Source organism: Arachis ipaensis, chromosome B10, assembly GCF_059453495.1.
Source record: "Arachis ipaensis isolate K30076 ecotype BB chromosome B10, ASM5945349v1, whole genome shotgun sequence".
Taxonomy (NCBI): domain Eukaryota; kingdom Viridiplantae; phylum Streptophyta; class Magnoliopsida; order Fabales; family Fabaceae; genus Arachis; species Arachis ipaensis.
The window spans coordinates 12,754,213-12,768,948 of NC_142435.1; the positions used below are offsets into that span (position 1 = coordinate 12,754,213).

The 14,736-nt window shown below is 34.8% G+C and overlaps 2 protein-coding genes across 2 annotated transcripts; one reads left to right on the forward strand and one right to left on the reverse strand.

Annotated features, from left to right (window-relative positions):
* Positions 1-491: 491 nt before the first annotated feature.
* On the forward strand, positions 492-4,797 carry LOC107623151 (uncharacterized; the record flags this gene model as incomplete). The annotated part of the gene is made up of 6 exons (XM_021114937.2): positions 492-634; positions 939-1,054; positions 1,135-1,226; positions 1,585-1,645; positions 2,703-2,998; positions 3,578-4,797. Coding segments are annotated over 6 exons (777 nt in total), but the record flags the coding sequence as incomplete, so codon positions are not given.
* Positions 3,593-4,518, reverse strand: LOC107623150 (dirigent protein 16). Its single transcript, XM_016325308.3, has one exon. It carries the CDS (start codon positions 4,516-4,518, stop codon positions 3,754-3,756), a length of 765 nt encoding a protein of 254 aa, XP_016180794.1. The 3' UTR covers positions 3,593-3,753.
* Positions 4,798-14,736: the final 9,939 nt, after the last annotated feature.

Here is a 14,736-nt window from a genome sequence, read left to right on the forward strand (position 1 = left end):
TCTAAAACACAGTTATCTCTCTCTTTTTGCTTAATATTTTGTCAAATTTTTATTTAATAATCTATAAATAAAATGCTGAAGTTTGACTTAATTTAATGTGGTAAAAGGCTGGAAAATCAGAAGAGAATAGAGAACTTTCCGGTAGGTTTGAAGAAAACGTTGTCGTTTTGGGCAAATTTGGGCATTTGGCTTACTGAGCCTAATGTCTCTCACTCTCACTCTCACTCCTCTCGGCCTCCACCAGAAGTGCAGGACTCTAAATCCCCCTTCTCCAACCCTAGCCTCTCTTCGAGCCACTGCCGCCGCCTGTCCATCGAGCGACTGCCACCGTCCGTCTGTGTAAACCACTGCTCTCTCAAGCAGCAGAACTTTGAACCATATCATTCCCCCTTCTCTAACCGTAGCTGCTGCCACCACCGGTCCGTCGATCCACTGTCACCATCCATCCGTCGAGCTCGGTCACCGTTTGTCCATGTAGCCACTGCCCTTAAGCCTCCAACCCCTGCTCTCTTCTTCCGCGAGCTCTCGGTGCATCCCCTGCTCTCTTCATCTTCTCGCCGTCATCTTCATCTTCTCGCTATCGTCAGGTCGGCATCTTCCGTCAATCAAGGGTCTGTCGGCGTCATCTTCGAAGGTCAGTGAATGTCTTGATCACTTGTTCTTCACTTGTTCAGTTCTTCTTCATTTTTTTTACTTTTTTGTGCTCTGTTTCTGTGATTAGTTATGGTTTTGTGTGTTGTGATTTTATTGATTAATGAATGTCTTGTGATTAGCTCTAGTTCTTTACTGATTAATGATTAGCTCTGGTTCTTTACTGATTTTGTGTGTTATGTTTTACTGTTTTGTTTTGTAATTTAATTGTACCTAGATTGTGACTATGTTGATTATTTGATGGCAATTGTTGCACTTTTTTTTACTGAGTACTTGCTTGATCTTAGATTTAGTGAAACACCTTTTAGGAGAAGCCTTAAATCACCTTTAGTGAGGCTCATTTTATCTGTGATTCATGCGTACCTGTCAAGCCCTACAAGAAGAAGGGAAAAATCCCTGACAAGTAAGTTGATATCATCTCTTTTGTTGACCTATATCTAGCTATTCCTCAATTAATATTATTCATATTGATGTATCTGGGAGACAGCAGCAACAACAATCAGAGAGGGGTGGGGGACTTTTCACCATGTTTAAGTCCTAGATTTGACTCCAAAGAACATTATGATTTCATCTTGGTAATTAAGTTTCCCTACTTGGCATTTCTATTCCACTATGTTTAGTGGAAGGATCATTTATTCTTAGAAAGCTAATGTGTATGCATTTGCTTGTGTTAAGAGCCTCATCATGCTGTTTCTATTTTCTTTTCCACTGCATCTATTCTATGCAAGAGCAAGAATGTTATATAATCCGCATGATATCTTGCCTGTCTTTACCTGCTGTGCCTTTTTTTATCTTCCCATACGTGATTCTGTGATTTTAGGGTTTATGTTTTGTAATTTTTGACGCTGATTTCGATGTAACTTGGCTGATTGTAGGTTTAGTTTGACTGTTATAACACTGATTTGGCTGGTACTTGACTAATATCCCTTTCAGCAGAAGTTCTGTTGCAAAGTTATTTTGGTTGGAGCTTTTGTTCTGAGATATAGTCTAAATTGTGAGTTCCTTTATACATCGACGATTTTTCCTTTTTTTTTTCAATAGATAATACTCTTAGAATTATCAATGGTTTGCATTACGATAACTCTCAAATGACTATATCGAACCATTAACCACAGTCCAGTATATATTACTTGATGTTCTTTAAACAAATCTTCCATTAATCATATGTGATTATACATATAAATCAAGATACTAATTGTTACTATCAACAATCTTATCTCAGCTGTAATCTCAGAAAAGCAGGTGTCCATCACAGTTTCAGCCACCCCCGTTTCAATGTGGACACAAAAAGTAAATTGAGATGTCAACGTACTATAGACAAATCAATTACCAAATAGTTCTTTATGCACTATCATCTGTTAGCAGAGTTAGACAATCAATGAAATTAAAATGCTCAAATTTGAATTTAATGACTTCATGATTTTGTGGTTAAAATGAATGGTTTTTGTAGAAGGTTTCAAAGCTCTTGTTTAAACATCAAGATAGGCAAAGTTACCTGACCAATGCTTAATATCACCCAAATCTGAGTAGTTAATTATAATATTTTGTTAAAACTATTAATCAATTTGTATAAATGGGTTTGAACAGGTAGAAAATTAGACGGTAATGCATGCCTGAGAACTGTGCCTATGTTTCAGACAGCAGCTGGACTCTAAAATGTTTTGTAGCACAGGTAACATAAACAGGGTATTTAAAATAGGGTGCTGTCATAAGAGTAATTGTGTCATAGACTCATAGGTCAAATGGTTCTCCCCTTAATTGTTCCTTATTAATAACCTCCTATCCTTCTATATCCATTTGTTGACAGACTAACTCAGGCCATATATTTTAAGAGATTGCTAACACCCCATCCTTATTCATGGAACAACAAACCCAACCCAACCCAGCCACCAACATCAACCCGAAAGCCACCAACAACCACAATCAACCATCATCATGGGCCAAAAAGGCATGGCGCCTCCTCTCTGATGTTCGAGTTCAGTCCCCACTGATCCAGTGCATCACCAACTTTGTCTCTATGGATCTCATGGCCAACACCCTCTTGTCTGCAGGTGCGTCCCCTGCCATGCTTCACTCCCTCGAGGAGCTCAATGACTTCACACCTTGCTGCCAGGCACTCTGCATCAATGTTGGCACGCTCACGCCTTCCTGGCTTCCCTCCATGAAGTCTGCTGCACAACTCTGCTCCCAACTGGACATACCGTGGGTGCTCGACCCTGTTGCCATCTCCGCCTCTGGTTTTCGTTTGAAGGCTTGCATGGAGCTTGTGGAGTTGAAACCTGCTGTCATAAGAGGGAATGGTTCTGAGATCATTGCTCTCTCCATGGCTTTCACTCAACCCTCCAAGGTAAGAAATGGTCTACTCTTTTTCGTTCCAATTAGAAGTGAAAACTGAAAAGGTTTCTTGGTTGTTAAGCATAATTGTCTCTCTTAATTGTTTCCTTTTTTAATAACATAATTTAATTTAGTTCAATTCAATGATGTTATGTGTAGACCACAATATCAGTCAATATCATCTACTTGCTATAATGCTATTAGAATACAAACTGACTCCATAGTCCCATTAATACCGAGTGAAAAAGGAGTACCCTATGTATTTGAGTAGAGGTGGTAGTGTTCATGGAGTATGTGATAATTTCCTCAAAAGAATATCCTGATGTTAATTGTATCACTGAGGATATAAGGCAGTGAAAGTAAAGTAACCTTTGTGAGAATACACTGAATTACGGGGAACCTTTTTGAATAAAGTAGGAAATAGTGCCTCTGTTTTCAGGGTATAAGAAAGGGTAAAGAAAATGATTCCACATGGTTTTATGTTTTAAATTGCTATCTGCAACCACAGTTTAAATTGCCTCTGTTTTGTTTTGTAATTTAATTGTACCTAGATTGTGATTATGTTGATTATTGTGACTATGTTCTTTCCAAGTCAGAGGTTGCCAAATTGAAAAAGAAGAAAAGAAAACAAATCACCATATGGTTCTTGGGGTTACAATGAAGATTTCTGATACATTCTGCAACAAACTGACAAAATACAAGACCAATCTTACAGTCATCTACAATCAAACAGCACCCAGTTGTTCTTATATTCTTGACATCATAGTTTTAGTAGTTCAAATGGACAGTGATCCTTAGCAATGTCTCTGCTCCATCAGTGGAAACCTGTCCTGGGGGGATAAGAGCTCTGAGCTCTGCAAAACCGCTTGCATTCTTGAACTTCCCTGTGCCCCCGATCACTGATAACTGCGACATGGCGCTCCCTATCTTGTACAGGCCATAGAAGTTAAGGCTGTCTCCATACTCCCCTCCTTCGAACAAGGCGGTAAATGTCATCATTTGTCTACTCCCATCTGCCGAACTCGCCACGTACACTCCTTGAGCTTTCCCAACTATTTGTGACCCCAGCTCTGGTTGAGCCGTTAAAACATCATCAATTACAGTGATTGTGCCGAAACCAAGTCCCAAACCATCAGGTCCTAACTGCAACTGGGCATTATTCTGGTTGTTATTGTTGCCTGAGTCTCCTGCAAAGCTCGTACCAGCCAAGCCGGTTCCAAGTGGGATCCCGAATACTCCGTTGACAGTTGGAAGAGCACCATTGGCATTGGGGACAGCAGTCTGACCTTGCGGGATGTTGAATCCTATTGGCATCGCAAAAGGCACTTGCCCGCTGTAAATGTTGCCCAGCAAGCCGGTAACCGGCCTAGCTGTTGGGCTGCTTCCTCCTTGAATGTCATGCATGTACAACTCAATCATTGCTTCTTTTCCTGTGGCTGCAATCGGGTCAATTGCGGATACACCAATCACTTCCCATTGAGCAACGGTCATTAACATTGCCATTGAAGCTGTAAATAATGATCTTATCAACATCTTGTTTCCAAGTATTTCAGATGTAGATTTTGCTACTTCTTCTATTTAGTAGAGAGTCCTTTTTTGTTGAGTGCAATTGAATACAAAACCTTGGTATTATATAGTAGAGAATGCATGGGTGAGTTTTGGAGTGGTTGTGAGAAAGGGGATTTCATGAAGTGGTTGAATTTAGTAAGAACGTTGATTAGTTGAAATGAGCCACATCCTTATCTAGTGGCATTTTTGAGGTGTTTATGAAAGAATATTTGTGATGAAATGAAATCAGGTTCTTCGTGAAAATGCATAGCGAAAAAAAAGTAATTTGATTTAACCACTCAATCCCTTAATGTTTTTCTATTTCTAGATGTTCTACGATTCAGAAAATGGATTTAGATGGTGAGGTACAACTAAACCAAAGTCTAGAGTGACACTATCATCGTTGAAAATCTAAAGAGAAAAGTACGATAATGGTATTTTCAATTAAGAGCAATATCACATTATTAATAAAATTTATTATTTTTTGTTAATACTTGATCAATAACCAAGAGATATTTTTGTACTAATTCAAAATTTTAAATCTTAAAGCATAAATTTTAATAATATAAAAATAAAATATCTAAAATATTAACTAATATTAATAAAAAGTATTTACTTTCTGACATCTCTCTTTCAATTATTGAAATTACAATATTAGTATAGTATTTTCATGTGAACGGTTAATGTTTCCAAATTATATTAAATTTTATTTTATTTAAATTTTCTTTGAATTACTCAAAACTTGTTATTCTTTTGAAATAATCCTATTTACTAAGGATATAATTAAAAATAATGTAATTATGTTTTTGTAATAAAAATTTAATTTGGCCTCTCAAATTCCATATTTGTCTCCATTAAAATCTTCAAATTTTAATTGACTTAAAATGGTACTTAGAACTTAACTCTATAATAATTCATTTTGGTCATTTAGTTTGGAATAAACACCCAATTCGGTCTCTATCTTTTTTTTTTATAGATATTGCGACCTTTGTCCAAAAAAAAAAAAGGACAAATCGGTCCCTGTCCCATACTTTCGTGAGACGTCGCGGTCTTTCCGTCATCTGTCCCGACCAAAACAGGCAAAAATTCTACGTGTCAGTTAACGTTGTTGATGTGGAGGTTAACACTTTGTTAAGTTTCACGTTGGCCATTAGAAAATGGATAAAGATCGATCTGTCCCACTTTAGAAACCTAAAACTATGTCTTTTTTAGGTTTCACTCCACGTTCCATTAGGGAATGGACAGGGGTCGATCTGTCCCGCTTTAGAAACCAAAAACTACATTGTTTTTGGTCTTCACTGAAATAGAATAGTTTGAAAGTGATTTCATGCAGCTAATCTCTCACTCTTCTCCCAACCCAAATACAAACCCTAGGAGACCATGATTGGTAGTGGAGAGCGTTGTTCATCATCAAATCGACGAAGTGGAGACAATTCAGGCTGGAGCTTGAATTCTAGTGGGAGTGTTGGAGCTCCGAGGAAGAAAAAATAGGTTGCCCCAATTTGTTATTGTGGTTCTCATGCAATTTTGTTCATGTCAGGGACGGTGAAGAATCCAGACAGATTATTCTTTCGCTGCCCATACTTCAAGGTAGTTGTTTAGGATTTAGCTAATTTTTTGTTTTCAATTTCTATTCCATAGATGCTAACAACTGTTAAACATTTTTGTAGACTGAAAAAATGGCATTGCAACTTCTTTGCATGATTAGATGATTATGTTTCTTTATGTGGTGAGGATGCTAACAAGGCAGTCTCAGTTGGGGCATCAAAGCAGAAGCATAATCGATTGGAAGGCCATGGTTATGTGGTGGATAACAAAGTTAATGAGTTGGAGGAAAGATTAATTAGTTTGAAAGATCAGTTAGATAAGTGTAGATTGAAAATGGGTAAAAGTAAATGTATTAGGTATGGGTTTAATTTGTTAGCATTTTTTGGTGGGGTTGTAATTGCAAGCTTGTTCAGAGCAAGTGTGTAGGATTTTGATAGCTGAATTTTGTTATTTTCTAGAGTTGAATTTTGAACAACACTTTTGATGATGAATGAAATAAGAATTATTGTGGTGAATTTGTAAAATTTGAACTATGACGATGAATATGTTAAATTTCATCCTTGTATTGATAAATAATAGCATATATGTCATGAAATAAACTTAACAAATATGCATGCTAGCTAAGCAATAGATGTGTAGCAGTAAGTATCTAAACTCAAAGAAAGATGCATGTTCATATATTGATAATAAAGGAGCAATCCAGTTGTTGAAATAACTTAACACATAATATGTCCATTCAAAATATGGGCAGCAACATGGCCTTGAGTCAGATAACCAAAATATAGGGATCTCAACCAAAAGCTCTAAACCTAAAATCAGTAGTATTAAGTAGCAAAATATAGTAGTTTTTGAACCAAAACATGTGTCCTAAAGGCTTGTAGCCAAGATACAAATTAGCAACGAAAGATAGTCCAATTTCATGTCTTCTTAGGTGGCCTAAGTCCTGGGCGCCTGAAGCCGGAAGTGGGCACAAATTTGAAATGCCTTGAAGCAGTTCCCGAGCTTGCAGCAACTGTTGTTTCTGCTGATATTGCACCATCTCCACTTGTTGGATTTGTTGGAGGAGATATTGGGCCATGAGTAGAATTTGCCGAAGTATGGGACCTCAGAGCTGGACCTTGTCCTGGTTGAGATTTGAACCATAGTGTTAGCCTTGGTGCTAGTGGGGGTGTGGGCATGAAACTTGGCATGTTGGCAGTTGGGTTAGATTGATCTGTTGTAGGTGCTTGACTCAATTGCACATACTAGGTTGGTGGAGGTGGGGGCCTGACAATAGGGTTCTTTAACTTTCGGGTTGGATTGGATTGAGTTGTGAATGCTACATCAGATGGACCTTCTTGAATGTTGCTGGAATTTGTAGCATGCTGGACCTACAAAGAATTTTTTATGATGTCTTAGAAAATTTATGAAGTTAAAGTAACTAGCTTTAAAGTTATATAGGATAACTTTACCTCCTCTGATTGTGGGGCATTCTGTGACAAAGGAATCTCTTGTGGTTGACTTTCTAGACCTACACCAAAAACCAAAATAATGCTTAGATTTTTAGAAAATTATTATCCCACAGTCACATTGTTTATTATTTCTCTTCTTCTTGGACCACACACACAATGTACATGCCAAAGCATATTAGAATTATTGAAAATGACAACACATATTTGAAAAGATAAGGGAAGGATCACACTAACCTGGCACGTCGCAAACTCCGTGCAATCTCCGTCCAAGCTGCAACCAAGCTCTGTCAACCATACTATCCAACCACCATCAACAATAATATGTGGAGGTCAGTCAGCAACCTTGTCAGCAATAATGTCAACACGTTGCTCCAACTTCGAGAGGTCAACGATCACTTCAAGGGGAGGACTCTTGCTCTAATAGGGTTTTCTAGTAATTACCGGAGCAACACTGGGGGCTTATATGGAAACCCCAATCGAAACACATCTTAGACCCAAAAAATGACATAGTTTTAGGTTTCTAAAGTGGGACAGATCGACCCCTGTCCATTTCCTAATGGCCAACGTGGAACTTAATAGAGTGTTAACCTTCACATCAGCAACATTAATTGACGCGTAAGCAATTTTCATCTGTTTTGGTCAGGAGAGATGACGGAAGGACCGCGACGTCTCACGAAAGTATGGGACAGGGACCGATTTGTCCCTTTTTTTTGGACAAAGGTCGCGATGTCCATCGAAAAAAAGGACAAGGACCGGTTGGGTGTTCACTCTTTAGTTTTCAATTGACATAATCTAGTTTCTAATTCTGGAACTCAATTTAGTGCTTTGGTCCCTATAACATAAATGACCAAATAATGTGGTGTGAATAAAACCAAAAATATTATTTCTTTCCTTTTTCTCCTCATTTTTATCCCTCCTCCTACACCCTCGACTCTCCTTAATTGTTCTTAGACCTTCCACGACATGACTATATATATACAAATCAGAAATATTTGGTAACTAAAAAAAATCAGACAAAAACAACCATAAATTGCCTTATTTAGCATGCATTAATTGTTGCGATAATTAATGAATGCTAAATAAGGCAAATTTTGACTTTTTTTTTGTCTCCCTAACATTACCGTATACAAATATTCTCCATATACAAGTGATTTGTCCATACAAATCCATACAAGTTATTTTAACTTAATTCAGCTCATGCGCCTCTTAATATAACTAATTTTTCAATTTACGCGCGAATATATAACTTCTTTTTTCGAAAGGATTTCGTTTCCTTTTCGAAATTTCGTCAGCGTTTTTTGCGTTCTCTACATTTTTTCTTCCTTCATTTTTGTGCATTCTCTCTGTGTTCTCTTTCGTCATTTTCGTGCATTCTCTCTGCATTCTCCTTCTTTGTTTTTCTCAATTTTGTTTGTTATCTGCCTTCGTTTTTTAAATCAAGCTCTGAAATTATTTTAAAGATAATGAATGATTCAAGCTCAGATTGTCAACTGAGCCAGCGCAAAGTGGATTATTATTTTGAATCCAATGAAGTGCCTGAGGTGTGGTTCAATTCCCGTTAATGTTTTCCTTAGTAGTTTATGATTATGTAGGTGAATAATGTTGTGAACCTTAGTTGTGAAAATTTCTGTTCATTGTTGATTGTTGAATTGAATGTAATGTAGTAGTTCTGATGAATCTGTTCCATTTTAAATAAGATTTTTCGGCGTAAATCAGAAATATTTTGGTGTATTAGGGTAACTTTTCAGTGTATCTACAGATTCTGACTTTTTCAATTGAACGAGGGTGAATTGTATTGTTGTTTTGAATCGAATCAAGTAGTGAGGTGTGGTTTGAATCTAGATAATATAGTTTGTTTGTAGTTTATGATTCTATAGTTTTTGTTTGATGATGAGTTCTGAATTTGATTTTATTATTCTTGATGATGCACTTTGGTGTAGGATAGCTTTTAACACGGTGTATTGTGTGCTATTTTCAGTGTATTTTGTAGCTTTTCTGTTATATTGATGAGCAGCTTGTTTCGAAGGTTGGGATGACTTTTAACAAGCTTGAAGACGCTATAAATTCGAGAAAGATTATTCAAAAGTTGCTGGTTTTTCTACAAGAATTCAGAGCACAAACAAGAAGGAAAATGAAATTAAGAACCAATTGATTACATGTAGTAGAGAGAAAAAATAAAAATCGAAAATATCTCCAACCGAGAAGAAAAATCCTTCAGCCGGATTAAATTGTCCTGCAAGAAGTTATATACACATACTGAAGGACATTGGTGTTTGGATAATTTCGAAGGCCGTGTTGCATCATTCACATCCCTGCTGTCCAAATCAAGCAGAGATGCTTAAACAGCACAGGATGGTGGCCTTGTCCCACTTGTCCGTGGTTGTGGTGTGATGTGGGGATGATGGTTCGTTTCGCCCACAGTGAGGACGGTGGCTTATTTCCACTCACAGAGTAACGAAATTGATTATTCAATAAAGGAATGGGGTTAGGATTGGTTAAGATTATGATTTTCATAAATTTGGTGATGATAGCGAGTTTGTGATTGATAATGATTATTGATTGGCAAGGTTATGGGTTTTGTCCCACTTGCGTTATTAATATTGTGGGGATGGTGATTTGTCCACCCACGGTGAGGAGAGTGGCTTTGCCCACTCACGAATAGACAAGTTGAGGATAAAAAATTCTCTCTCTTGTTGTGGTGTGGATGTGAGGAAGGTAGAAAGACACTCTCTTTCGTATTGTTTTTCTACATTTTTCTCTGGTTGCAAGGTGAAAATGCACACTCCTTCAAATGTGAAAAGACACACTCCTTCCTAATTCCTCGCGGAGAAGGTAGAAAGACACTCTCCTTCGTTTATATTCCTCCTGGGGATGCTCAATAATGAGACAATGTCTGGGTTAGCTATCGGATGTGTCAGATTTTAACATTTTTAACCGACAAGTGGGCTCATGGCCAGTAGGACAGGTATGCATCATGTGCATTTGTTTGCTATTATTTAAGTATAAATATTTGTTTTGATTTGTCTAACTGTATATTCCTATTTAATTGCTAATTGAAATACTTGCCATACTTGCTCTTTACTTGTGTTTGTCTTGTATTGCTATCTTTGTAATTGAAATTACTGAATTGAATATGATTAAGACTAGAGGCAATTATGGAGCTGAGACTTAGTGACTTAACCCTATTAGGATTAGTTAAACCCTAGGCTGGAACTTTTGTGAAGTTGGGGATTAGGATTGCTTAGTGGGTTCATGCTTCTTTATATAGTGTTTATTTGGAACTATTATCCTACTGAAAACTTTTGAGTTCTCACTTGTCGTGGATTTTTTTTTTCAGATGCAGGGTGTGATGCATCTCGCTGAGTGTGCAGGATTCCGTTGGCACAACGAAGGAGACTCTTTTGAAGTTTATTTTAGTTTATTTAAAACTTTCTCAACTTTTGAAAATTTTATTGTATTTTTCTCTTAGAGGTTTTTATTTGGAGAAACGGGATTTTTATTTTGTATACTTTTTGGTTTTATAATATTCTAGCTAGTCTTTTCTTCATGGGTCGAGACTAGTAACTTTTATGTATCCTATTCCAGAACTTGTGTGTTGCTCCTGTCTACAACACATCTTACGTTAACATATCGTATTTGAATAATGGCTATTGATTTTGTTTAATTTTTTTTTACAGGATCTTAGTTATATTATTATTCTTCAGATATTAGTATATTATGTATCTATTTTTTTTAGCTGTCGTAATACCTCATCACCTTTGATTTACGACTTAAGAGTAAATCTCTGTGAAATAGGGTGTTACGGTTAATATTTTGTTTTCTTTTTCAGATGTATTTTTGTCAAGAGGAAGTATAGGGAGCTAATGGAGTATCTGTACAATGTGTACAATGGGGTTTAGGGATGTTCGATTCAGTAGGATATCAGATGTTTATTATCCCTGGTACCTGGATGGTTATTCTGGATAGTATGGGTGTATTGTGTTTGAAAAATTAGTAGTATTTTACCCTGGATGTTCATTTTTTAACTCATATTAGGTCAAATAAATAGTCCATTGTACACATTGTACAAATATTCCATTAACTCTCTAGCGGGATTCTTTTATCAATTGTGTCGATTTCTACAATGTTATGTATGATTTATAAAATATTTTATTGGATAGATGAAAAGGAAGTAGGAGTAGATGAGTTGTTAATGGAGATTAACAATGATGTTGGAATTTTTTATTTGAAGTAATTGGTGAAATACAGATGAAAATGAGATAGGAGAATTTGAGTTGTGTGAAAGCTTTTTTATTTAATGTAATTGATAGACAGAAGAAGTTTTTTTTAACAATAAATCCCTCTCATTGAGGATAGTATTATAACTTAAATTTGGACATAAAACTCTATTACTTGACATTATATATTGTTATAAATCATCATTATTATTATTATTATTATTATTATTATTATTATTATTATTATTATTATTATTATTATAAATGATATTTTAAAATTTAAGTAATTTATTAAATACTTAATATTTATTATACCATATATTTAATAATTTATTAAAAAAATATTAATATAATAAATAAAAATTAATTTAAAAAAATATTAAATCAAAATTTTTTAGGAGAAATTAGTCCCTTAATAAATAGTCTTCTGACTAATTTAACGTTAAAATAACATTGTTTTGTTTGAGTGAATAGAGATAAATATGTCCTCATTAATTTGAATTTAAAGATAAATAAGTCTTTATCTTTTTTAATAATTTACGTTCAAATTTAACTTCCAACTCTCCAAATAAAGATACCAAATCAACAACTACTATTAAGATAAAATTCACAAAAAAATTGCATTGTCTCACAAAAATTAAGAACAGAAACTAAAATAATTTTTTGTTTTTCCATTAGGGATCACATTATTTTTCGAGAATAAAAACAGGGCCGAGTTGGTAATTTATTACTCACTTATGATGCAACGAACTCTGTCTATACCAACACAAATCAAAAGAATGTAATTCAAGCGGCACGGTTTCACTAATTTGGTAGTGTCACCTTTTGCCAAAAAAATTCAAATCATAGTGACCAATTTATGGATGATAATATCTTCACGATTGTTAGAGAATTTATTAGTTGAGATTTTATAAAATCTAGATACATAGAATTCAACCAGGATTATCGGGAAAAAAATAGTATCTATTACACTGTCTAGTAAATTATGTGTTTGTTATAAAATTTTAAACCTCGACATACTATAAAGGGTTATAGATTGAGTAGAAAAACACTAGGAAAAAATTGTCTAAATGATGAACATTTGGGAGAGATCTAATTGTTAAAAAAAGTATTTAATACCAAAACTATTGAAGAGAATTAATTTTGTTTAGTTTAAGAAGAACGACAAATCTTTTTTAAAAAACATAAATATATTTTAAAATTATTTTTTTATTTATTTCTTTTTATAAATATATTTTTTAATTATCTATTATATTCAAATTTTTATTAATATATTTTTATCTATAATAAAAAGCTATTACTATAAACCACCAATTCACCGTTAGTAAATAATTCCTTTGTTTTATTGCACTCGCAAAATCCAACATAGCAAAAACATAAGAATATAATAATAATAATAATAATAATAATAAGAAAAACTATATTTTTTATTTTTATTATTTTTTTTAAACTGAAAACACACTTGTAAACTATAACTCACTTTATTATGAACATAAAATATATTATTATTATTATTATTATTATTATTATTATTATTATTATTATTATTATTATTATTATTTTGCTGTTATAATTATTTATATATATTTTTAAGTTGATTTTGTCGTTTCTTTTTTTAAGAAGTTAATTATGTTATTAGATAGTGTGAATTTTATCTTCATTATTAGCTTTGTAAAATTAAATTTTATTATAGGATTTAACAATGACAATCGGTATAAAAACCTTACAGAATCGATACATTATATATAATTGAATTGAGTTCTTTTCATAGTTTTTAAAAAATAATGCAAATAAAAATAAAAAATATATATTCTCTCTTTCTTCCTCTCTTAGTTCTTATTTTGCTATTATTGTGTTGGGCTTGGGAGAGTGAATAGTGAAGGTATAAAGTAAAATGACAAAGTTAGAAAATAAAGTAAGACTTAAAAATTGATTTGATGGAGAAAAACATAGTTCATTAGAAAAGAAAGAAGAAGAAAAAAGATGAAAGAAATCAAATAAAGAAAAATGTCTTTAGGAGAGAAATAAATGAAAAAATAAAAAAAATGTCTTTAATAAAAAAAAGAGAAATGTATGTTATATAATTATCATAATTTATTGTTTTTGTCATCATTTTTAGTTATCAATTATTTAATTTTTTTAATTTAATAATCTAACAATATACTTTAGTTTATATTTTTAAATATTAATGGCTAATTTAATAATAAAAAAATAAATTTTAATGACTCTTTAATATTTTATCAAAAATTTATTTCTTCTTTTTAAATATTTTATTAATTAATTTCTTTAATAATTTTGATAAAAATAAATCTCTATTAATAATTAAATCTTCTTAAGATAACGGGATAAGTATTGTTTTGGTTCCTTACGTTGAGAGTCGGAATCGAACCCGTTCCTGGTGTATATTTTGATTTAAAATCATCCTTAAAGTCGTATTTAAATTTAAAATTGTCCTTTCTAATAATTTTTTTAATTTATTCCTAAACTACCCCTATAATAAAAAAATTATAAAATTTAAAAAAAATAAAAAAAATGCGTTGGGGGGAGGGGGAGAAGAAAAGGGTATTCGAGGGGGGGGGGGGAAGGGGGAAGCGGGGAAGGAGAAGGGGGAAGGGGAAGGGGGAGGGGGGGACGGCGCCGGCGGCGAAGAGAGGGAGGATGGGAAGTGGAAGAAGCCGGAGAAGAAGAGGAAGAAAATGAAGGGGACGCGGGTTCGGGGTGGGGGGAAGGGGAAAGGACGCGGGGTGGAGGTGGGGGTGGGGGGAAGGAGAGATCAGAGGGGGAGGGGGAAGGGGAAAGGGGGGAGGGGGACGACGGCGACGGCGGCCTGCCGTCTCCGTAGTCGTGGCCATTGCCGTTGGGGATCGCAAGGGAGAGAGGAGACGCGAGCCACTGCCGCCTCGCCGCCTCGCCACCTCGCAACCTCGCCGCCTCCGCCTCGTCGCCTCTGCCTCGCCGCCTCGCCATTCTGCTTTCTTGCTTTCTAT

Excerpts from the sequence above, each read along its gene's own strand:
- LOC107623150 (XM_016325308.3), bottom strand. The coding sequence starts at position 4,518 with ATGTTGATAAGATCATTATTTACAGCTTCAATGGCAATGTTAATGACC.